Source organism: Melospiza georgiana, chromosome 3 (genome assembly GCF_028018845.1).
Source record: "Melospiza georgiana isolate bMelGeo1 chromosome 3, bMelGeo1.pri, whole genome shotgun sequence".
NCBI classification, from domain to species: Eukaryota; Metazoa; Chordata; class Aves; order Passeriformes; family Passerellidae; genus Melospiza; species Melospiza georgiana.
In genome coordinates, this window is record NC_080432.1 from 14,792,174 (window position 1) to 14,817,756 (window position 25,583).

Below are 25,583 nucleotides of genomic sequence, written 5' to 3' on the forward strand. Positions count from 1 at the left end.
GCCCCTTCACCCCCCTATGGATTACTGGCCACATTTTTCACCCCTGTTAAGGCTCTAAAAAATGTTCTACATGTGGCCAACTGTGCCAAGGTTTTATTCCAACCCCACTTCTTTCCTTCACTGCATTCCCACTGATTTTTCATACTTCAGTTATGGTGGGAAGCAGAGACTTAAGGAAGGTGTTGACAATTAAACATGAAACATATGTTCCTGTGAAAATAAAATCAAGATAATCATTGTGTGAATGGTTCTTTGCAGCAAGATAAATGTCCCCTCTGCCTCTGACATCCCATTTTTCATCAAAATGGGCTTGAACAGGCTGGGAACTCTGCTTTGGAACTACCCTGTGATCTGCCAACTTCCAGCTCCCCAAGTGTTGAAAGGTCAGTGTTTGCTCCTGGCAATCCTAATTCTTATTCCTGCTTCAAGGACTGCATTCCTGGCAGGAGAACAGGCTCAACAATCCCAGTTCAGTATTTCCTTGATTCCACTTCAAATCTCTCTCCTGAGTGTGTAAGAAATGACCTTGGCTGTAAGTGCATGTGGATTTTTCTGTTTTACAACTTTAGTGAAGGGAGTGACTGAAAAAGCACATGATTCTCTTCTCATTCAAGATATTTAAACACCAGAACATCTCATGTTAGGATACATTCAATAAATTATTTATCCCCAAGACTCTGGGCTTACCACTGCACCATATTTGTTCCTGTGATGCCCACAGGAGTAATTGCAACACAGCAGAACTTCATCCAAAGGTTCCACAATTCTGTGCTTCACCCTCTCCACAATTTAACCAGCACCATGTTTCTCCATCTAGTTCCAATTTCCAGTGAAATGCTTTAAGAAATTTCTCAGTTTAAGAGGAAAAAAGCTCCAAACCACACCCAAGATCACACAGTAATTGTAATTTTTAATTATCAGTGACTAAAATGTGCATTTCCTCAAGGAGAAGAGCCCTGAGCCTACCATTATCTCTTTTGCAAACACTGCTGGCCCTCAGCTGTCACCAGAGAGATGTCAAAAGGAAGCAGGCAAACCCCAATTCCAACCTCCAGAAATGCAATCCCAGATTGTCACAGCCTGAGTGCAAGTCACAATTCTTTGAAGCACAAGACAGAGCCTGGTGCCCAGCAAGGAAGGCTCCCAGCCTTCCATAAAATCACTTGTGGCAGAGAGCAGGGCTGATTTCCTGCTCTCAGGACAGTAATGGATTGGCAACACTTGTATGAATTTTATTTTCTCCCTTATTGTGGCATCTCAGAGGGACTGTGCATTTGAATATTGAGCTTATTTGTACAGCTCCAGAACAAGCTCTGTGTCACCCCCAGAGAACCTTCCTGCTACAGACTTGAAATTTCCCACCAAGAGCTTCACATCCAAGCTGGAACCCATCCAGGAGCATGGAGGGAATGGGGTGTGCTGGCTGTGAATGAATGCAGCCCACAGCTCTGGATTTCCCTGAAAAGCACTTATTACCTTACAGTGAAATTGGAAATACAAAAACCCTCCCTGATAAACATTTTGACTGTTCACAAACACCCTGGCAGAGGGAGGGATGGATGGAGGGATGGATCTTCATTCCCAGGCAAATGTACATGATCACTTTCTGTTTGCAAACCAAAAAGGCAGTTTCATATTAACCTGTGCAATTCAAACCAAACTTATTTATTGTCTGAGTAACCTTCCATAAAAGCTTTCCATCCCACAGTACCTTTGATTCATGTTAAATTTATCAGAATGACCATTTAGACAAACAGAGAGATTATTCAGGTTATAGTTAGAAATAGTCCTAAGGCTAAAACTAAGCATTAAAAAATATTCAATAAAGCTTTCAAACCTTCTACCTTTGTAAAGCTACTTAGCTAAGCTCCTTGACAATGCTGAAAACAAAATAAAAAAACCCTCAAAACTCATGTTGGATCAGAAATTTGTAGTTTAACATGTTAGTTATATGGTGCCTTCTACCTGTGTAAAATAGGATTAAATTATTACTGAGCAATTCATGGCAGCCTTTGTAACTGAAGTTAATTCACTGCTTTTACCTTAATTAATCTGATCCCATCATAGGTGTACAGATGGATAGTCCTATTTGTGCAGCTGAGTGAGCATTTCCTGGTTGAATTAAAATGGGAGAAGTGGTCCCCTAAATGAGCTGCTACCCTGTATGGCCGCGTATCAAATGAACCATCAGGTTCTTACACATTCACTTCACCTGGGATATTTTTCCAAGCCCCAAAGCATCTGTAGGAACTTTTTAGTGCCATAAGATTCAAACAGCTGCTAGGCAGGGACTAACAAGGAGGAATTCCTATATCCTTGTCACACTCTCAATAATAAATCACCCACTACCAAAAATAAATCAAGGAAAAGATCTAGAACTGCAAATTTTAATCTCACAATTGACTTTTAGTGGGTTTTCCAATGTAATTGCTTTTCCACCAGCAATAATAATCAAAGGACTCATAGTAACAACTTGCACAAATCATTAAGATTCATTTAGTAAACGTGGATTAAAAAAACATATTTTGTTTTCTACTTTTTCAATAGGAAAGCTCAGATTCAGCAGCAGAGTTCAACTAACACAGACTATTGACTGATCCAGTGGCAGCAGTCATTTGAAAAATTAAATACTCCATAATGAAAGATTTCTGCCTTGCAGCACACAGGGGAAGAATCCTGCTCCATGGAGAACTCTGAGAGAGGAGAAGAGGCCACACAAAAAGGAATTCACTTTTGTGGACTATCAGCTGCCAGGACTGCCAAAACCCCATTCACAATCATGAGGAGAGACTGGGAGGAGCTCCTCCAGGTGCTCAAACACTAAAAGCCAAGGGGAGCTCAGAGGTGCTATGGAAACAGAAACTGGTGAGGAGCAGCAGCACCACGACGGTCACTGGCCATGGCTGGCACTGTGACAAATGTCCTGTTTTCCACCTGCCAGCAGAATGAGGTGGGCAGGAGACCAAACTGAAACTGCGACTGACTGAAAAACTACAGCCATTGACAAAACCCTTCAGTTGTGCATTCAGTACCCACAAACAAGTGATATATAAATGGTCATTATCTACAGCTTTTCCTACCATTTCAAACTTGGAAATGCTGGAGCTTTGGTTGTCCTGTACCCTAATTCTGCTCTCCCACAGCTCCATTTTCAGGAAGCAGGAATATTGTTCAAAACAGGGCAAATTCAACATAATCCAACTCTAAGTAACTGGATTGTGACATTTCCCCTTGCCCAGACTCCTTCTAACATTTTTGTTTTTTCAGTTCTTCACTTTACAACATGTGCACTCTTAGATAGAACCCTGAATCTGTCTGACCTCATCCACTTTCTTCTTCCCAAAAAACCCCTCAGAAACAATTTTCTGAGCAGCTCCATTGTCTGCACTCAGCAGGGTGGGACTCCAAACTCCAGCCTAAACACAGCCTGCTCTCACTGCAGGTCCACAAAAGCCACCTCCACACGGGAGTGATGTTTCCCCAGAGATGGCAATCAGCCCTGAGCCCAGCTGCAGGAGAAGGGAGATCCTGTGCAGTCCATCCTACTCCTGCCTTCTCACTTCCAGCAATTGTGTGCTTGCTGCTCCATCTGGGATCCCTCAGGGGGAGAAGGCTCTGCCCCCCAGGCAAGGCTGGGCCAGCTCCTCCTCTCCTGGAGCCTGGAGGTTTCATCCCTGCAGCTTTCTCTGAGGTGCCTGGATTGTGGAGAGCTCCAGCCTGGGCTCAGCATGTCCGAGGCAGCAGAGGGAGCCTGGCACACTGCCCCTGGAGTGCTGGAATCCATTTCCCACTGCTGTGTGAGAAGGGTTTCAGATCTGCATCATTCCTGAGATATGGATCTTTATACATTTCTAAATATGTTTGTTTAACAGGCCAATTAGCCTCTCACTAATCATCTCTCATGCTGGGTAAGAGTCTAGCAATGTAGACAAAAAATATACAGAATATTCCAGTTATTCCACTCCTCTGACTCTCCTGGCTGTGCCACACTCAGGAACATTTCCAGTCTCCCTTCATTGTGTACAGATGAATGTGCTGCTGGTTTACATTTTTTAATACACGCTCCTGACTCAGGCAGAAGGAACACCATGACTTGGGAAGCCTGTTCACCAGGCTGAGCACAAACAGAGATGTAACTGGCTTCCATGTGAGGATTCTGGACACTGTATTAGAGCATTCCAAGTCTACTGACTGCCAAGAGCTCAGTTAAAAATAAAATTACTGTTTTGACCCTTTCAAAATACCTGGGATGTGTTTTGATAAACTTTTTTATTTACTTTATACTATTATCATTATTTCTTACTACTCTCTTTGAATTTCTAACTGCTTACTGCTGACTTGTCTTATTCAGGGTTCAGAGTTTAATTTCTTGACCCACATCCATGAAATGTTTGCAATTATAAAAACATGATAATCCCATTAAGTAGCTGTAAAACCAGTTAAACACAGTAGGAATATTTTTACAGGAGAAAATTATATGGCTCTGCAGAAAATTTTACAAGGAAAGATATTTAAACAAGTGCTACCTCAGAAGTAGCACCATATGTTCCTTTACTTCAGCATGAAAGACAAAACGCCTGCAAAATGAAAAGCAATGACTTTTTCCAGAAGTTACTGCCACGAGATTTTAAAAATACACACTTATTTCAAGTACCAAATCATCAGAGCAATTAAAAGACTAACAGGTTGCTAAATCATGCTCAGGACACACAACCGGGTGTTTGCTCTGGTTTGTAATTGAATTGCAATCCCAATTCAATTGCAGATGAGAATAGGAGCCGTATTAACGTCCCTTTAACCTCTGCCCGGCTCTGAAACCTTGGCCTGCACTCAGAGCACATTTTGGCTGACAGGGGCCATTTAGGGCTGGTCTGGCACGGCCGGGAGCGGCTGGAACTGCAGGAACTTTGTGCTCCCGGGCAGGATCGGTGCTGTGTCCTGTCAGCACAGCTCCCAGGCCGGGAATGTCCGGGCTGTCACCCCGGCATGGCAAACCTCTGCTCCCAACACCGGGAATGTCCGGGCTGTCACCCCGGCATGGCAAACCCCGGGAATGTCTGGGCAGTCATCCTGGGACGGCAAAACCCTGTTCCCAACACCAGGAATGTCCGGGCTGTCACTCCGGGATGGCAAACCCCTGCTCCCAGCACCGGGAATGTCCGGGCTGTCATCCCAGCATGGCAAACCCCGGGAATGTCCGGGCTGTCACCCCGGGATGGCAAACCCCGGGAATGTCCGGGCTGTCACCCCGGGATGGCAAAGCCCTCCTCCCAGCACCGGGAATGTCCGGGCTGTCACCCCGGCATGGCAAACCCCGGCTCCCAACACCGGGAATGTCCGGGCTGTCACCCCGGCATGGCAAACCCCGGGAATGTCCGGGCTGTCACCCCGGCATGGCAAATCCCGGCTCCCAGCACCGGGAATGTCCGGGCTGTCACCCCGGGATGGCAAACCCCGGCTCGGGAATGTCCGGGCTGTCACCCCGGGATGGCAGACCCGGTGCTGGGGAGCTCCGGAGCCGGCCCCGAGCCCTGGGCGGGGTGAATCCCTTGCTGAAGCGCCCCTGCTGCAGTGACCTCGCCCAGGACAGCTCCAGCTTTTGGCAGCAAGCAGAACCTTTCCCCAGCGCTCCCTTGAAGGCAGCCCCGGCTCCGCAGGACTTTAAACAAACATTTCAGCCCACAGAGTTTGACAGAGAGCAGCAGCCACCTACCTGCCAGAGCAGATCTGCCGGCAGGCAGCCAGAACAGCTCTGAACCCCGAGCTCCTCCCTTCCACATCTGCCAAGGCACAGATGTTCAGCCTGAGCCTCGCCGTGCAGATTTATTTCTACTAAGCACCACTTCCCCCTCCCTGGCACACTCACAATATGCCACACTGTTGATGGATGCTGAGGGCCAGATGACCATCTTGCCAAAATACTGTGTTCTCTCTTGTTTTAAGCTCAAGAATGTTCATTTTCAAATTTTATTCTGATGGAAGACAAATGCTCCTCTGGATTTTACCAGTTAGCAGCCTGAAATCCACAGCAGAGCACTGCCCATGCCTCTGGTGGTACCAGCACCTTCATTTCCCAGATCAAAACAACTACAGCCACACAAACACTCTGGAAGAGTAAAAACAGGCCATGAGGAACAGGACAGAAAACAGAGCTTCCTCCAGAAAAGCTATCACAGCCCTTCAGGTGGGGATCCATTGTAAATCACTTTGTGTGCCAAGACATCTTTAAGCAGCCCTGTAAATGCAAAAGGTAGATTAATGGCTTCTAACAGGAATGCTGCACACACAAAAGAGAATTAAAAATAGCTTTGTTTCCCACTAGCCCAGTTCAGGAAATTCAGGAAGGAAGCATTGCCTTAAAAGTTGATTTCGAAAGGAAACACATTGAAAATGTTTGTCTCGAGCTCATTGTTCATCAAGGTGTTTTCTAGGCATGTGAGTAACTTCAGCCCCAGTTTCTACACCATGCTGAGAACAGATTAATCTAAGAATAAAGCTGCTAGAAAACTGACATGATGCAATGGCATAATCAGCAGCAAAACCTCAGGAAACCTGCACTAATTGGTGGCTGATTAATCCTGTCTTGTCTTTTGTTTAGCTCATGGTTCCTAACACACAGGTGATGACGACAATATTTCTGTGGTTGGTAAATTGTTTCCAGAAGTATTGATAAGAGCTGCAAGCAGAAGCAGGCACTACTGACAGGTGTAAGATTTCCTCAGGGTAACTGCACACCCACAGCTCTCCATACACATCAAGGTCTCACCTCCATAAAGACATTTTTTCTGGCTGGGCTGCCACCAGGGGAGCGTTCTCACACATAAATCAATGTTCCACACATCACTGCTGCCCCAGCTCACACACAGGAGCTCTCCAGGGCCACAACCCCATGAATTCATCCAGCCAAACTCTGTGAGCAGAGCTGCCTTCTCTCCTCACTCACACAACACTGCTCCCAGACCCTCTGCAGGCTCAAACTCCTGTTTAAAAGTTGAGCAAGGACAGGACTTGACAATGGCTTTGCACAGCAAGCAAGGGAGCAAAGGAAAACAGCAATGTCCTCCTCTGCCCTGGGTACCCCAGGAGTCACAGACTTGCTCTGGACTTTTCAGATGCTCACAGAACTCCATGGAACTCAGAAAGCTTCTGCAGCACAAACCAGATCAGAATTTTGGGCCTGAAAAGGACAGACATACTGCAAAGGCCATTTCCAGAAGAGGCATAAATGTCATTAATCTGATGACCAATATGTTACATCATCTTTCCCTCTGATGGTGAATTCAGCACATAACACCAAGGCTGTGGGTCCAATTTCTACACTTAAACAGTTGGACTCAATGAACTTTGTGGGTCCCTTCCAACTCAGAATAAGCTGTGAACCTGTGAAAATAGATGTCACTGAATATTTCTTCTGCTACCTTTCAGATCTGCCATACACTTGGGTTTGGGCTCTTCAGCATTTGGCTTCGTGTTCAGAGGGAGAAGTTTTCTGCACAACACATACATGAAAACACAAGTTCACAAAACCAGAGCAAAAAGGGGTGCAAAGTCTGATTACCCCCGTGTCTGATGAGCTCTCCCCAAAATCCCACAATTCCCCATGGTCAGCAAACCCATCAGCTGGGCTAAAGGCTGTCAGAGCAATTCAGAGCAATTCTCCAGGCATGGAGAATAAACACAGATGGAGCTGGGCATGGACAGACCCACAGGGGGCAAAGCAGCACCATGCCAAGCCAAGGTCTACAATCTCATCCACCCCTGGTTCTCCACAGACTGGCCAAGCCCTCGGTTAGAAGCTGAACCCTGAAACTCTCCCAAAAACCATTCCCAACCATGCAACCATGTCTGCTTGCACAGATTTAGCACTTGGGCCCCATACCAGCAGCTCCATGAGCTGAGGTGCAAATCAAGCAGCTGGCTGAGGCAGCAGCCAACTCTCCTGACACCTGACAGACCAGAGAGCTTCAGTGTCTGGCATCAAAGTGCTCCCGCTTCCCTGGGGAACAGCATTTCCCAATAACCAAAATGCAAATACCATCTGGATTTTTCTCATTCCAGGGAGTAAAAACCTACCAGTAACTTTTATCTTTCACTACAGATTCTTGCCCAAGATTTTCCAGAGCCTCTTTGCTTCCTGTCCATCATTACAGGTTTCTGAGCAGCACTGCACAAACAAATAAATCAAAATCTAACAAAACTGGGAAGGTATTAGAAGTACTTAAAGTGTTAAATTTGAGAAAAAGCATCACCTGACTGCATCTTTGCAGTCAAGATCATGTTTCCCCTGCAACAAGGACAAGGAATATTCAAAAATCCTAAAGTGACATGCAGGATTAATATCTAACATCAACTGACTTAAAAATACATGTGCTAAGTGCAGCTCTACTGAGCACAAAGCAGACACAGCCAAGGTTTGCTACATCCCAACTACAGATCTTTGCAGTGATAAATTCAGCAGTATTTTGCTCTCAACACCAAAAGAAATTGTTTCTCATTCAAACATTCTTCAGCAATCCTTCAAATATCCATTTTCCAAAGTGACACTGGAATTAACTGTCAGGTTTTCTTAGTTAAGAAAAATGAATAAAATAAAAACACCACAAAACAGGAAAAGTAGAATAGAATAAGCTGCTCAGTGCCTGAAGGACACACTTCAGGTGGCAGCTGATCAGTAAATACACTGGAATTTGCATTGCTGTACAAAGTGGGTCATGCCAGCCCTTTGTGCTACATCTCCTTTTGGAGTTCCACAGGCACCTTTTCAGGATTCCATGGATACAACTGGCTGTGCTTGCAATATTGCAATCAATAGAAGGCATCAACACTGCTCTACTCATTCTTGACAAATCCAGGATGATGGAGTGGCTTGACAGCACAAAACTCTGGGATCTGTGCTTCCAAGGCAGTCTGGTCAGTCACTTCCATGCTCTTGACCAATGCAGGAATTCAGGCTGAATGGAACATTCCAGTCCACTCAAAAGTGAAAAAAAAAAACCTCAGCATTTGATTATGTTCATGGAGAAGCTAAAACACATAAAATCCCAATGAGTTCACACTGAAATTAGGATTTGTTTCAATAAAAACTCAGGATCTTTTCTCCAAAATATGTTCACATGCTGTGGTTGTAAGTGGTCCCAATGCAGCCCTCAGCAGTGTTGGCTGGAGGACAGGCCAGGCATCAAATTCCAACAACAGGAATGAATCAAAGAGTTCTCAGCACCTGTACCTGGAGGAGACAGATTTGGTGTCTTCTGCTGCTCAGTTAACACTGAAGAGCCTTTGGTCTCAGTGGTTGGAGAGCTGGTTAGGAAAAAATCATTGCTGCAATGCTTTGTCATGTTTTCTTTCTGGACTTAGTGACACTGCAAAAACCTAAAATTCAAAATTTAACTTCAGGTTACACAGATTTCTAAAATGGACCCAAACAAACAAGGTGAATGACAGTGACAGACAAATGACTTCATTCAGAGCACTGCATGAGCAGGGATATTTAAGCATCATGTTCTGTCTGGGCATCCCATTTCAGTGCAAGGAGTGAAGGGCTCAAATCCTTGGAAGGATCTGAGTCAATGTGCAGGTTCTGCCTCACAGCAGTCATGTGGTTGTGCTTGATATATTCATCTGCCTCCAGTGGAATGTTCTTTTTGTTTCTCATAATCCAACACTATTTTTAGAGGCTCATCTTAATGTCCTCAGCAACGTTTGCTGACCACAGAAGTCATCAGATGGATTTTGAACATCATGAAAGTTGGTTCACTGTAAACCAAAGACAGGCTCAGGAGCCAAGAGGGGATGTGGGTCAGGAATCAATGCTTTTCTCCAGCTGCACTTGGCCTAAATGGAGCTTATCACAGAGTGATGAATCAGCCTTGCACCCTTGGTAGCAAGCACTGACATTTTCCTTTGAATCCAAGTCACAGGTACAGGCTCCACTGTTGATCAAGGCAAATTTTCACAGCTCACAGGAGCTTAGGGAGATGCACTGAAAGAAATCTGGTGAGATTTGAGGTCAAACATTTGAAGGAGCTATCTCACCACTGATCAGATTAGAGGTGTTTAATATTACAGGCATAAAGGCTCTGGAATAATTTGTGCAACCTTGAGGAAGTACCAAAATGGAGGAGACCTTTAGGAGACATTCCATACTGTGGCTGCCACATGGCTCACTGTGCTTTTCCAGCTATGACACATCTTTTACTCTTGACAGTGCCTGAACTGCTGTTTCACTGGTCCAAATAACCACTCCATTCATTGTATGGACTTTTACAAACCAGTAAAGTTCACATGAATTGTGCAAATAAAAAATACAGGGTAGAAGAAGCATGTCCTTGCTGAGCTACACAGTCCAGAGCTGCTGCCTTCTTCACTCCCCATGAATGTTACAGAAACAATGCAAATATGCCCAAATTTGATAGCAGAAATGAGGAGTAGCACTGAGACTATTTGTTATTCACAGCCTTCACAGAACTGTTCATCTTTTAAGACAGCCTAGCTCAAGACAGCAGCTTTCCCATTCACAATCAATAAATTTGCACACACTTCTATGCTGCATACCAAATGCTCATGGACACAGATTACAATCCTGGCCCTCCTCTGTGTGCCTTGCAGAATTAAAAACACTTTAAAATAAATGTACAAGTTCACTAAATAAGCACAGAGTAATATCATTACTGCTTCTTTTTCCAAAGGCAATTTTAGTTGATGCCCTTCACCCCCCATGTTATACTTGTATAACTCCTTCCCTCTCCAACAATTACTGTACTGCTTTGTGCAATAAGCAAAATTGAAAGCTCTGCTTCAGTCCTTGCTGATTCTCCTCACAGAGGCCACCCTTGAACCAGTGAAGAAGCCCAGGCAGACAAGATTTACATCAAGATCATGACTTGAAGATAATTCTCAGTGCTCCCTCAGTAACTATATATCTCTGCACATGACAATATGACCCAAGATAAGCTGTGCTTCAGTTTACTAATTAAGACATAACTTACAAAGACATTACCAGCTCAGAAGCCAATGAATTTTCAATGCCAGTCATTTTCTTATGAACACAAGGCTTTATTAGAGCTCATTAAATACCCTGTAATTTGGAATGCCTTGCTGTCCCTTACTCCTGTCAACATCCCTGCACTTTGTGTGTGTGGCAGTACAAAATGTGAACGCCACACTACTCTGCCTGCCAGCTCTTCCCTAACTCTTAACCCACTCAGCTCCAAGCCCTGCACAGCCCTCCACTGTTAACTTCATAATAAAACTTAAAAATAAACAAATAAAAAACATTGAATAGGTGAACAGAAGAGACAGGACATTCTGACTGGCAAGTATAATACACACTACAAGGTTGAATGTATTAAACAAGCATCACTCACCAAAAATTACTGTAATATACTGATTGTATTGTAAGTGCCATAGTTCAGAGAATTTTACAATTCAATCACTAATATTTCTAAACCCATATTTTATTTTTCTAAACTTATAGCACTAACTCCAAAAGCTGTGTGAAGAACTGATACATGAGGTCCTGAGCTCAGGTTAAGGGCACTCTCTCTTATGCAAGGGCTCAGACAAGGCTTTAATGTGAGGATTTGCCATTCTGGCACTAAAAGAATAGAACAACACACAGATGTGCCCACTTATTTCAGGCAGACAGCACCAAGAGCCTGCAAACTCCTGACAAGCTCTCTGAGGTAAAGGCAAGTGACTCACACCTTGACCCAATCTCCATGAAAAATAAATAAGCTTCTCTGCTGTTTCCTGTACACAGCAAAACAAACTCCCACTCACCACTCAGAAAATGCATTGTTTCTCAGAAACGCCCAACGAAATAAAGAAAACAGAAGATGAATATGCCAGCTCCATAGCAGGTGTACCAGTACCACAGCCAGGGGGTGGGAGCAGGGCTGGCTCGCACAGTGGGGACATGATCACTCCCGGCGCTGGGATGGATCAGCTGCCCGTCCCTCCCGGGGCCAGGGACATTCCAGGGGACACTCCAGACACGGGATGGCCACACGTCCCCAGTCACGGAGCCAGCGCGGCTCCTCCCTCCGTCCCGCTCGGCAGAGACGGGCACTGCTCCGGGGCTGCAGGGAGGCACCGCACGGGAGCGGCGCCCAAATCCCGGGCAGCACAGACTAACAGGGACCCTGCTCCCAGAGAGCCCAGGTACACTGCACATGGCTTAAGGGAATGCCTCTGTTCCATCCAAGAACGGCCGAATTAGCATTAAGTCCTCACTACAAAACACAACCATCAGGATATGCACCCTCAGGGAGAAAGGAGAAGCCAATAAAACTTGGAAGCAGTGATTTCCCAGAAGGTGCTGGGGTGTTCTCAGTCTCCCTGCACATCCCACTGCAGCAAGCCCTGCCCCCAGCGCCTCGGATCAGCCTCTGAGCTGGGCAGGAATCAGTGCTGAACATCCAGACAACGTGTGAAACCAGGCTGTAGCCATGATATTTTCTGAAAAATCCTTCCCTTAGGATTTTTCCTCCTGAGAAGCTGGGAGGCCTCAGGAGCAAAATGCAAACATTGATTATCTGCTGCTGTGGAATGCAACAGGTGCATCTGTGATTGGTCTCATGTGGTTGTTTCTAATTAATGGCCAATCACAATCAGCTGGCTCGGACAGAGTCCGAGACACAAGCCTTTGTTATCATTCTTCTTCCTTTTCTATTCTTAGCTGGCCTTCTGATGAAATCCTTTCTTCTATTCTTTTAGTATAGTTTAATATAATAGATATCATAAAATAATAAATCAAGCCTTCTGAAACATGGAGTCAGATCCTTGTCTCTTCCCTCATGCTCAGAGCCCTGTAAACACCACCACACCAGGCCACTCTCCATAAGGAGAGGCTCAATCTGCCATTGACACAGCCAGAGTTTGCGGCAAGGATGATCCACTGCACACTAAAACATTCACATCTAAAGGAGTTATGTCAGGGAAGTTAAGGACATGGAATTGTAAACCTCTCCCAAAAGTCCTACAACGTGGCTTTCTAGCAGGTTCATTGTTTTCATACTACAAAACACATTTTCAACATACTAAATCACTCCCCCAAAAAAATGAGTTGGGTAATGAATGCAGCATGCTGTAGTCACATCCATATTCACAACTCATGCCCCAGTTCTCTTACAGTGTGTAACAGCCAGAACCAATTTACAAGTCTGACATCAAACCTACAGAGCTCAATTGAAAGACTCTGATTGACAAAGCTTCAGAGCTCCACACTTCTAAATTAAATACCCAAAATAAACATGACATCACAAGAAAAAAAATTCTACTGATCCTGGTGGCCTTTGGTTTCACTCTGCAAGGTGAGCAATGCTGCCCCAGGCTCCCAGCTGTGCAGTGCTGGGTGCCACCAGGACAGCTCAAATCACAGCCAGAGTGTGTGCAGTGCCATTGATGACAGGCAGATTATTTGCATTTCAACTTGAAGAAACATGAAGTGTAAGAAAACACACATGGAAACATGACATCATGCCACTCTTGAGCCAGCCAAGGGGAGCTGTTTGCACAGAGAGGGTATCACTTAACTCAGCAACATTGTTAGGAGTTTTTTCTCTCTGGAGTCACACTGCAGTTTCCCCTTTTTACTCAGTGCAGTGTTTTCTAATTTAATTTTCCTCCTCACAAATGCATTTATAAGAGAAAGTGTCCAAAATTTATGCTGAGTCTCTGTTTAGCCTGCAAACACCTTTGCTCAAGGAGAGGTGATGCTGCATCTGTTCTGTAAGAGCCCTCACACCTCCAGCAGTACAGGAGGTGTTAGTCAGCACTTTGACTTCTCTTCATTAATAACCTCAGCAGGAAGCAAGAAGCACACATGAAAGCCTTTGGATCCTTCCTTTCACACAAAAGTCAAAGCTCAGAGTAAAACAAAGGACTTCTTAAAATAGAAAAGTTGAAAATAAATCACTTAGATGAAAAAACCAACACTCAGACTGCAAATGCTGAAATCAGATCAATTTATAGAGGCACTTACACCCAGATATCTGTGTCAGAGCTGAACTGTCAAGTGTTCTTCTAGGGTCTATTAATGCTCTCTTCTCAAAATGTTTTTACTGCTGGTATTTTCTCTCTCATTTCAGCAATCTTTCTATCCCAAATACTTCTGTTCTCATTACCCAGAACATTTAGGTGTGATTACTGCAAAAGATTATAATGTTTTGTTTGGTTAAAACCTCTAGAATTAAATACATGTGTTTTCAATTAACAGGCACCAGGCCAAATTTAGCTCTCCCATCCCATTTTCTGTCACTCCAAAGTCTAAGGACACTCATTTCAGGAAAATATGTAGGAGAACCATGAAGCAGAGGGTATTTTTAAAGCCTTATAAATCTTATAAATGAAAGTTGACATGTCATACAAGAAAAAATACCAAGATCAAACCTTTGAGCATAGAAGATGAGAAGAATTATGAAAGGAAATGTTATCACCTCATCCTTTATTCCTCCAGCTGTGCCTGTGAGCGAGAGGCTGAGGTAACTTCCCCCATAGCTTAAAACATGCATGAAGGCCAATGATTAATGCATAAACACACCCTGCAAAGCAGCTCCAGCTGCACACAGCACATTGCTGATGGCACTGCAATGTCACACTGCAGCCCCACTCTGGGAGCAACCTGCAAACCCTCTGCTCCACCCCACACCTTCACCCACAGCCCCAGCTCTGGGGAGCTCACACCCCCTGTGGGATCCACTGCTTCCCTGTGCTCACAGCACTGCAAATCCAGCTAAAGGGGAGCTGCTGGAAACTCCCATTTCTCCAGGAATAGCCAGGCTGCTCCCAAACATGCTCCCAATTAGGAGCAGCAGCTCCAGGTAGAGAGTACAGCACTTTTGGAATGAGGTCTGACATGCAGAGGAATAACTTCTCCTCTCAGACATGATTCAGGGCCCAGCTCAGAGCAAGGAAGATGGGACAGGCTTGTACTGACTCTGGTAAACTCTGACTATGCAGTTAAAATATTTTATTTTACTCCTTTAAATATCAAAACACGTTTGTCTCTGCTGTTTATCACCAGCACTTCACTCTTGCTGCTCACATGACAGCCCACAAGAACTACAGTAAGTTTAGAACTTGTGCAAACTCATGACACAGATGTGCAAACATCTGTCAGCTACAGATCCTCCAGATTTGAAAGCAAACTGGATGGCACCAATGTGATATAATACTGTATGTACAGCATGGCTTTGGGATCATTATCAAATATTGTCCTTTTGTGCTGCTCAGCAGAGTCTGGGGCCAGGTTTCCAGGCCATTTCCCAACTCCCATTGTCACAATTTCAGCATCGCTTACAACAAGCCCAGGATTTTTATTGCCTACTCTCAGCTGGCAGGGTCAGGTACACATACAACATCCAAATTCACATTTACACATTATTTTCACAACAATAACAATTTATAATGAGCAGCACTTCTACCACTTCCCCACAACTTTACAGTAGCTGACAAAATCAGAACACAAAACACCCAGAAGGACTCAGCCTTGCTGTGAAGACCAAGTATTTCCCTGAAGTTTAAAGCCTTCTCTTCACAGCAGAGCTGTCAAGAGTCTTACCAAGTTTGATCAAGGTCAGACAGATGTCAGAATTAAACCTCAAGCTTGCAGCAAATTATATAAATATAAAAGAAGAGAGGTTTGACAACTTTCTGGTGAGAGGAGTTGTCAAACCAAAGAGCACTTCTCTGTAGAAGTGCTTCTATAAAGCCCAGGGCAGGCAAAGCTCTGATTAAAGTCAATAAAGAGCCTCCCAGAGCAGCAGCTGCCCTCTCCAGCCCCTTGTGGCCTGAGTCCAACCTTTTGACAGCTGAAATATGCTGCACAATGGATGCCAGTCAGCTCAGGAGTAAAGTAACGACTGCTTTCACTGCACTGCTAGGAATATGGTTCTTAAGGCTACTTGGGGAGAAAATCCCAAAAACAAACAGAAAGCCTACAGTGCTGGTAGCAGAAACCCCATATCTTCCTCCCCCTGTGAGTGAGTTTTAAAAATAAATACTTAAAACCTTGGATCACCTTCCTGCATAAACTGTGGTGGACTGATGAACTCATGGGTGCAAGAAACAAGTCATTTTTAGAAATCTGGTTCCACACTCTGTGCTACTTACAGAAGGTCAATTGTAAACCCAAAAATCTGAATGGAGAAAAATATAGCATTTAATGGAAGTTGTGTAAGACCACCTTGAATAACTTCTGTATTGCACATCTTCACATATTTTTCACACACTCACCTTTTTAATCCTTTCCAAGTCTTTAGAAACAGGAGTCTCTACACTTACCATGCTGGGGTTGGTCAGCCCTGTCAAAAACACACATTTCACTGAAATCAATGTGGATTTGCCCCTGCAGAGAGGGGCTAACTGAAGGCATTGTGCAAGTTAATCCCAACAGGTCACTGACAAGTGTGACAAAGGTTGGGGACAGCACCCATCTCACAGCACATCCAACAAGTGGCCACTTCCACTGATGCCAACACAGCTTTCACAGCTGCTCATGAAATGGAAACACTTGAGCTCCACCACAGACAATTTGCTGAGGCAAAATCAACACTTTCTGTGTAGAGCTCAATTTCAAATCGAAGTGTAAAGGTCTGAGAAAAGGGTTTTCAACTAGAACACTAATTGCCTTCATGAGAACATCCCAAAGCACGTGGAAGAAATAAAAAGTAGCAGGCTATAGTAATTGTGCTAAGTCTAAAATGAGTGATTTCCCAGCAGAGTAGAATGGCTGAACTTTGTAGCTTTCAAAATAACAAGATACTTACATTGTGACTCTCCTAAGACAAATAATTTATTTCCATCAGTCAGGATATACTGCACTTAAAACTAGGCATGTTCATTGGAAACCTTTCTAAAAGGCAGCAATAACAGCAAAGAAACCCCTTCTTGATCTTCTTAAATTTTTAATTTGTTAAGATTAAAAATATGCAAACTCAAGGCTTTGAAAGGAGCTATCAGATTCATTTCTATTGAGCCTACTCTTACCTGGGGTCTTTTCCAAAGTTTATGGATAAGGATAAAAGAAGCCTTCAATCAATAAACAGGAAACTTTAAAATCTTTAAAATTACAGACAAAGCAGATTAGGAAGGTGGAAAGAAATTGGAGACACTCACCTCCACTCTGCTGACTCAGATACAAGCAGGACAAGAAACATAATGCAATTCCTGTCTTATGCAAACACAAATGCACCTGGGGACAAAGAGTTTACATCTACCAACCACAGACCAGGGTCTGGGCTGCGATCTTCTCCTTGATACCCCACACCAACACTCAAAATGCATTTTCTCCCTACTTCTTTAATCTGCCCCACACCTGCTGGATGGACAAACATGTATTCCAATGAGATTATCTGCTAAAGGAATAATGGTAACGCCAGACTCACTGCCTTTCACTTCACACCAAACATCATTCCTGCTGCAGAAATAGCTGCAATAACACCAAAACTGCCTTAGCAATTTTCAAAGGGAGCTTTTGCTCCAAGCATTGACCCACCATTCATTCCGTTGTACAAACTCCTGTGGTGAGGGGACAGCTCATCTGTCACTTGTCTCCTGAGGGTCCCTTCTCTGCTGCCTCCGCTGAGGTGTTTGAGGTGCTCTGGGCTCCCTCCATAGTGCTGTTTGAGGTGCTCTGGGCTCGTACCCCTCACCTTGTGCAGGTGCTCTGTACTTCCACTGGGCGTGTGCTTCTGCAGGTGGTCAGGGCTGCCCCCGCTGTGCTTTTGGTGCTCAGGGCTACCCCCAGGCCTCTGCTTTTGAAAGTGTTCAGGGCTACTACTCAAAACATGCTTTGGGATAGTTTCTGGGCTGCTGCTGCTGTGCTTTTGTGGTTCAGGTACTTTGACAATGGTTTTGTGGTGCTCAGGGCTCGGCCCTTTCAGGTGGTGATCAGGACTGCCAGAACCTCTGGGCTTCTGCAGGTGCTCGGGGCTGATACTCCTGTGCTTCTGATGCTCAGGGCTCCCTTCCCCCCGAGGTTTCTGCAGGTGCTCTGGACTGGTGCTTGGGTGGTGTTTGTGATGGTCTGGGCTGTCAGTGCTGCCCGTGCTGGAGGTGCTGCTGCCATCCCCCACATCTCTGATGTAGGCGCTGGCGGCCGTCAGCTGGCACAGGCTGATCTGGCTGTCGATGGAGCTCCGGCTGCCTGCTCCTCCGCTCTTCTCCTCATCCAGCAACACACACAACTCCTTCAGCTCCAGGTTCTCCTTAACCACTTCTTCCTGCCTCACTTCCAGCTCCTTCAGCTTCTGCAGGTACAGGGCCACCTCCTTGTGCATGACGCTGGCGCTGTACCTGCCCAGGCGCTGCCACTCGCGGGACACCCTCTTGCCCTTCTGCCGGTCGTCATCCAGGAAGCAGCAGAGGTCCCTCAGCTCCTGGTTATCTTCCTGCAGCTTCTGGTTGATGTCCTTGAAAAGAAAGATCATCATGGCAGAGGGGTGTCTAAAGGAATTGATGTTAAACTGTTACTGCAGACTTGTGTTTAAGCACTCCAGTAAGGCATAAATAATCCCATGTGCAGATCTGGCACGTTGGAAATGCCCCGTGCTTTGAGCAAACAAAGCTGCTGTCCAGCAAAAACTTTCCTTAGCTTGGAGCTAATTTCTAATCTCTGATACAGCAGAAAAGTTTCAGGTGCTTAATTAATTTTCATCCTAAATACCAGAGTAATTTAGCTCCCAAATTGGGCAAAGATTGTAAGTGCTCTCATGATGATCTCACTCCCCTGAGAAATATTCACCTGCAAGTTATTGCTAAATAAAAGTGCAAGGTACATCAGAAATTGTAATCTCTCTTAAATAATTAATTATTAACATTTAGACTCCCTAAAGCATAGTCACATATAAAGATGACCATTTTAGGGAGTTTTTAAAGAGAAGGGTGTGCTGGATTTTGTTTCTGATTGGCATAAAAAGCCTTGTCAGTTGTCACTTAACCAGGACTGCTTCAACCACTCTGAAATGAAATAATCTGCTTAAATAGATTTTCTTTCACCCTTAACAAAATGAAGTGCAGGATTCTATGCCCTTCCCTAAGTGAGGAACAGTCTGAAGCAAATGCTGTGAAATAAAAATGTTCAGGGCATTACTACAGCAGAATAAAAGCATTTCCAGTATTTTATCTTTTTAGTTTGGACTTGTGACCATATTTGTTTTTCTCCCATCATCTACATATCCATTCCTTATGTGTGACATTACAGCCAGAGATTAGCCAAAGTTGTTAAAAAGTCAGTCTTATGGAAACACCATTTCAGTAAAGTTCCCTAAGGAAAGGAAGCTTTTGTAACTCCATCAGATTTAGGTGTATGAATGCCTGTGTTTGTCCAATTTTTACCTCAAATAACCTGGAATTTTAACAATTGCAACCTGTACTTGATAATGGCAAAAAAAATCTCAATGAGGCTTTAAGGTGTCCTTAAAAACCTCACCTAGTGAAACATGTTTGAAACGATCCCACAGTAGAATAAAAAAAAGTTGTGGAAGTGCACAATTCCTCAGTGAGGAAGCAGGACACTCCCATCCAGCCAGCCATTCTTACTCATGGAGCAGTTATTTCACACAGGACAAAGGAGAGAGATTCCCAGACACCAACACAGGGCTCAAGAAATCTCCTTCTCCCAGATTCTTTCTGCAAGTTCCAGCTGAGGCATCTGAACAAAAGGAGGAAGTCAAACAAGACTCAAGGAGTTTGGAATTGAGAGAGGAATTTGTGACTCTGTCCTACCCACCTGAAGTGTGTTTGGTCAGTTATCTGGAAGCTGCAGAAATCCAGATTTAAAACATGAGCTTCAGTTTTACTCAATACCACCATGGGTGGGTCTTTTATACCCTCAGACACCACCAAAGGGACACACATCCTTTGCAGAACACAAAAACTTGGGAGGCAGGAACTGTCTTCCCCCACGAGCTATTTATTTCATGCCATGCCATTATCAAAGACACTTTCTCAATAATTCTGTCATTTAAAGCCATTGTACAAGTGAAGAACTCTCTTCTAATGCACTTTCCTGTAATAATTCAAAATCCCACACTGCATCTCTGTCTCTTCTCTCCTTGCCTCCAAGCTCACCTCACTGAAGGAATTTCCTGAAAATTCTCAAAGCAATGAGCCAGAAAATGCTCTGTAGTTCTCCCTACTCAAAGGTAACTTTCCAGGTCTATAATCCACAAGGTACAGAGCAAGGTATTGCTCTGTAAATAACAACACTTTCTTCCCAGTCCTCAGAAGTGGGAAGGGAGCATTAGGGACTAAGCTCCTCATCCACAAGAGAGTGAAATTAAGAGTGGATAAAGCACTACAGACTTGCTCTGCCTCTGTCTGCAGCCTGCAGGAGCACACAGCTAAGAATGGTTTGATCAGAGATATGTTATGTTACCAGATGTCTTTTCAGACAGTAAATTAGGGATTGGTTCTGACCATCCCAAACCCGAGCCCAAGGGTTTGCCATCCCCTGCCACAGGCTGCACCGCATCCTGGAAACGACCAGCTCTCTCCAGCAGCCTACAGCCTGCCTGACAGACTAAGTCTGTCTGAAATAGTGACAGAAAACAGCGTGAGCTACAGAAACCTTATTTCTGTGCACTTCAGGCAGGATCATTTAACCTCACTCACAACCAAGGAACTCTAACACAAAGCTGACAAGACTTCAGCATTTTTATCTACCCAAAAAATACCGGGGCAGAGCATAAACCAGCCGTGCCCCACCGCCTGCCTAATAGCTGGTGATCCCTTAGCCGGATACTTTGATTATTAAGCGGGATCAGACGCTTTTCACCCCGCTCCTCATGCACTTTTCTTGGGAGCGGCTCCTCCCAGACCATCCACCTGACGAGATCGCTCCCGGCGGGAGGCACCGCTCAAACTTCACGGCTCCCACCCTGCCCACCCCGCTACCTTCAAGCCGCGGATCTCGCCGAGGTGGAGCTGGAGGCGGCGGTTCACCTCGCGGATGAGGTTGCTGTGGTCCAGCATCGCGCTCATCTTCTCGGCCTCGGCGCGCCGGAGGCTGCGGATCAGCTCCTCCTTGCTCCACTTGAGCAGCTCCTCGTCCGACACCTTGGACAAGTCCTCGGCCGGGGCTGCTCCGCAACTTTCCGCCGCCACTTTGGACATGGTGGCGGCGCGGCAGCCCGGGGCACTCGCGGAGCCTCCCCGCGCTCCCGGGGCCGCCCCGCCGCCGCCGCCGGGGGAAAGGGCGAGCCCGGAGCCCGCGGGGTGCCCCCAGCTCCAGCGCTGGGCCGGGGGGAACGAGGGAGACCTCTTCTGGCCCCAGGCAGCGGATCCTGGAAAAAAGGAGGAAAAGGAGGAGGAAAGGGCGTGGAGGAAGCCGGGCCACAGGCTGGGGAGCAAACTTCCCCCGTCGAGAAGGAGAAAAGAAAAAATAGAAAAAAGACCGAGACAAAAAGATCCCCGAGACAAGCCCGGCTCTTGCAACAGGTCAGCGACAGCTGCGTGCGCCCAGTTCCCGCTGCAGCGCAGGGATGCGCGGTGGCTCTCACGGTACCCGCCGCCCCCGGGCTGCGGGATGCAGGGGAGGATGCCAAGTGCCGATGGCGCGCACCATGGCGGTGGGCAGAGCGGGACCGAGCGGGAATGAGCGGGAATGAGCGGAGGGCCGGAGCGGAGCGGGCGCTGCCGGCGCCAGTGGCGGGCGCGGGGCCGCTCGCGGCTTTTCAGCGGGGCGCGCGCCACGTGCGGGCGGGGGCGGCGCGGGCCCCGCGCGGCTCGCGGGCGCCCCCTGCCGGCCGAGCCCCGCCAGCGCGGCCGGGACCAGCCCGGGGCGGCCGCCGGGACGGACGGACACACCCGAGGGACGGACACGCACACCTGCGGCCGGGACACACCTGAGGCAGCGTCCCGGCTCTCCCAGCCGGTGACCGCCGCGCCCCGGCGAATGGAGGAACAAACGCAGCCGGCCGCACCTCCAGCAGCGCGGCAGGTCACACGCATTACATCACCGGCAGGCAGCGCCGCCCCGGCTCAGCGCGGCTCGCACCGAGCCTGGGGCAGCTCCTTACTCCAGCTGGGGGTCGCACGTCATAAAGTAAACCCCTCACAGGAATTAGGCTTGGGCTGCTCATACACCTTCCCTAAGAATACTCAGCCGCAGTGTAGCAAGAGACTCACATTCCCCAGTTCGCTCAGAGATACAAAGACTCTGCATAAATCTGCCTTGCAGATGATTTGAGAATGAAACTTGATAATCCATTCATGCTGCTTACAAAGAAAGATGAGACGGCAGATCTCAGAGGCAGAGGTGGATGAACTGAAACGATTAGATGAGTAATTGGTTGAATCCCTATTTTTCAATCACAAAGTTCCCCCTGAACAACCCCCCTGCGGGCAGAGGAGGCTGCCTCGCTTAATGGGCCCTTCCTGCCTCCAGTTGTGCAATTTTAGAATTATGTAGTATTAAAGAAGATTTCTAGCTCTTGAGGGGAAAATTGAAGTAGTTAATGCCAGCTCTGGCAGATCACAGGGTTGTAGCTGGCTCTGCACAGGCAGATGCAGAACCTGTCCCACATCACTGTCCCAACCGGCGCCCTTGGCATTCCCTGCCAATGGCAGAGGCCCAGCCCAAGGATTATTTTCTGCTCTTAGTCCTGTTCAAAAGTTGCTGCTTAAATGGTTAAATCAAACATTGTTCCTTTGTTCTTACTGCTAATCCTCTCCCTGAACTGCCAGCTGTACTTGACCACAATAAAAGTTCTCCTGCTCCTATCCATCCTGGGCTACACTTGGGCTTTTCCCCACTCAAGTCCTCCATGTTTCCCCTCCCAATTGTCATGAAGAGATGTTCTTTCAGCTGATCCATTTTCCATGTGCCTCCAGCCTTCCAGGCACATGCCAGACACTCTGGTTCCACAGGAGGGTGGCTCAGCTGCAGGAGGAACCCCAAAGCCCATCCCTGTCCATCACAAGAGCTCCACCCAAGCCCCAAGCCCAGAGCTTTGCCAGCATGAAATCCCATTTCTTGAGCAGCACCAAGGATTGTGTGAAAATTTTATTTTCTCTGCAAACTCTATCACTCTCTTAAATCCCCTGATTTTTTTTCCACTGCAAAGAACAAAGCTTGAGATAAAAGCATCTGACCAGCCACAGCAAAAATACAGTAAGAGGCCATGAAAAGGAGCTGTCATCGTTTATGCCCAAATATATTTCATTTTAATGCAACTGAAAAAGAACAGCTTGGCAGCAGTAAATAAAGGCTTTTCTTCTTCTAATTCAGCAGCGTATGAGTTGAAAGGTCACATGATGTCGGATTTTTAAAAGTTCAAATTAATTTCCATCCTTGAAATAAACAGTTAACTGAAAAATGTCCAAGAACTTTTTAATCCAAAAGCTCCAGGGAAGAGTGCCCACTTGCCTCAGTGTTTGCAGCATTTCTCTGGAGCAGCATTTCACAGCTTTGATCAGGAGGAGCCATGGAAAGCACGGATCTGAGAGGAACAGCTCCAGGGGACACCGTGTTCCCCACAAATACAAAGCACCTCCACAGTTGTCTCTTCAGGAGGCACAGTGTTATTTCACAGGCACCAGGGAGATAGGGGAATTCATGGAGCATGGACACTGGAAGCAGTTCAAACTTCAAAGGCCTGGGACAAATGTAGCTCTAATAATGAAAGCAAAAGTGTATCAAGTGAAACTAATCTGGAACGTTTCTATAAGGAGAGGATCTAATTTCACATTCACTCACACTGGTGTAACAAGATCAAAACCAGAGTGGAAGTGCAACATAATTACTCCCATCTCCTTTAAGTTTAAAATTTTCCTCTTAGCCCACCTCACTGCCCAAATGCCAAGAACTTCCCTACTCCTGGGCTTTACTCTCAGGGGTGAGGACCACAAAACAAACACTCTGCTTTTCACATCAAAGCTGCATTTTTGCAATACTCCCCTGAATAATTCTCATTCACAGCCTGCAATGGAGAGTCTGGGCAAATGGGTTTGGAGACTGCAGTGCTGGGATTGCTGCAGCCCCTGTCCTGTCCATCCCTGGCAGTTGCTGTCCATCCTCCAGCTCCTTCACTCCAGGTGCCAAATGCCAGCAGCAGTGTGGATCCACAGCCAATTAAACCTCCATAGCTGGCCATGCTTTGCCAGCTCAGGAACATTTCACTGCCGTGTCCTGCTCACGCCTGGACATGCAGACACCAAGGAATTGTTGCTGGAAAATTTCTCTGGCATATCCTCAAGGACTTGCTTTCATGGCTGTCTGCAGACCTCCAGTGCTTTGAGTCCCTGACTGCTGGGCAATCTCTAAGGATTATTATAACCAATAATAATTATCTGATGATTTTAAACTCTTGGACATTTCCAATGAGGCCCTAAAGCTGTTCAATAGCTCTCTGCCAAAAATATGTCATAGCCAAGTACTTGCCTAGCAGTCATTTTACACAAAGATGGCTAAACTGTTTTTGTTCAGACCTTCCAAAAATAGTTTTGAGAGGAGTTCAGACTTGAAAAATGTCATTCCCAAATTGGAAGTAAGTGGAGAGAGCTTTAAAAATGAAAAGTTCAAGTAATTTTAGTTACAGTTGCTTCTAGATGTTGCTCCCGTCAGTCATGTGTCTGGAGCTGACACCCTACACAGCATCCCCAACATCAGCTGCTCTCCAGCACAGCCTGTCCCTGGGAGAGCTCCTCACCTTCCCATCCCTAAGCAAGGAGCGGGTTCCCTTTCCTCACCTTCCCATCCTGGCCCTGCAGAGTGTCTCTCCACCATGGCACACCCCAGGCATGCATCTCCTGCCTGCCAGCCTGGCCATTGTTCCCTCATTTGTGTCACTGTCACAGCCCTCTCTGTCCATCCCTAGGTTAGAGATCTCCCCAGCAGCTTTGCCAAAATGGTTTTGCCTCATTTGGCCGGGTGGACCCCACCTCAACACTTCCCAACAGTCCTTGACACCCAAAGAGGGTCCCATGGTCACAAAAACCAGATCCCTGCTGTCAGTGCCCCAGGAATTACTGCCCACAGGATCCATTCACTGCTCCTCCATCACAGGATTCACACCCCAGCCCTGCCACTCCTGCACAGCATAAATGAGATGATGCATTTTACAGTGCAACACAGATCAACTGTTCCTAATGGAGTCTCCAGCAGAGTTCAGAGTGTTGGTGCACATCAAAGTTAATAGTCTGACACCAGGCCATCCACACAGCATTTCCTGCTTCACTGCATGCCCACTGCCACTGCACAAAGGATATTATGGGTAATGTCATCTGGCTAAAGCTGGCCACAAACAAAACCCTTCAGTACAGACACTTTGTATTAAAGCCTTTACAGATGGAATCCTCGTCCTTTGCTCCTGAGCTGACCCCAGGTGAAAGTAAAGGCCAACTCTGAGCAAACCAAAGCAGGCAACATACACTTTTCTCATCCCAGAAATGCTTTGAGAGAGAAAGAAGTTCATGTATTTCCAACTAGGAGAAAATGCAAAAGAAATCTAAAAAAAGTTTTCAAAATAATAGTCTGAAGAGAGGGGGGAAGCTCAGCTTGAATTAATCATTGAGCTTTTTAAAACTTCAGAAGTTGTAACTTAAACCTTTTTACTTAATTACTTGTAGTAAATAGTTTC

At 46.1% G+C, this 25,583-nt stretch overlaps 1 protein-coding gene across 3 annotated transcripts in view; it reads right to left on the reverse strand.

Moving 5' to 3' along the window:
* Positions 1 to 21,132, reverse strand: part of CCDC85A (coiled-coil domain containing 85A) — a 68,850-nt gene extending 47,718 nt beyond the window's left edge. For all 3 annotated transcript variants that reach the window (XM_058020243.1, XM_058020242.1, XM_058020241.1), the window contains exons 1-2: positions 20,899 to 21,132; positions 17,498 to 18,413 (exon numbers count right to left, since the gene is read on the reverse strand). In XM_058020243.1, coding sequence (XP_057876226.1) covers positions 17,498 to 18,413; positions 20,899 to 21,117 — 1,135 coding nt within the window. In that variant the 5' untranslated portion in view covers positions 21,118 to 21,132. The remainder of the gene's footprint in view (positions 1 to 17,497; positions 18,414 to 20,898) is intronic.
* Between the last annotated feature and the right edge of the window lie 4,451 nt (positions 21,133 to 25,583).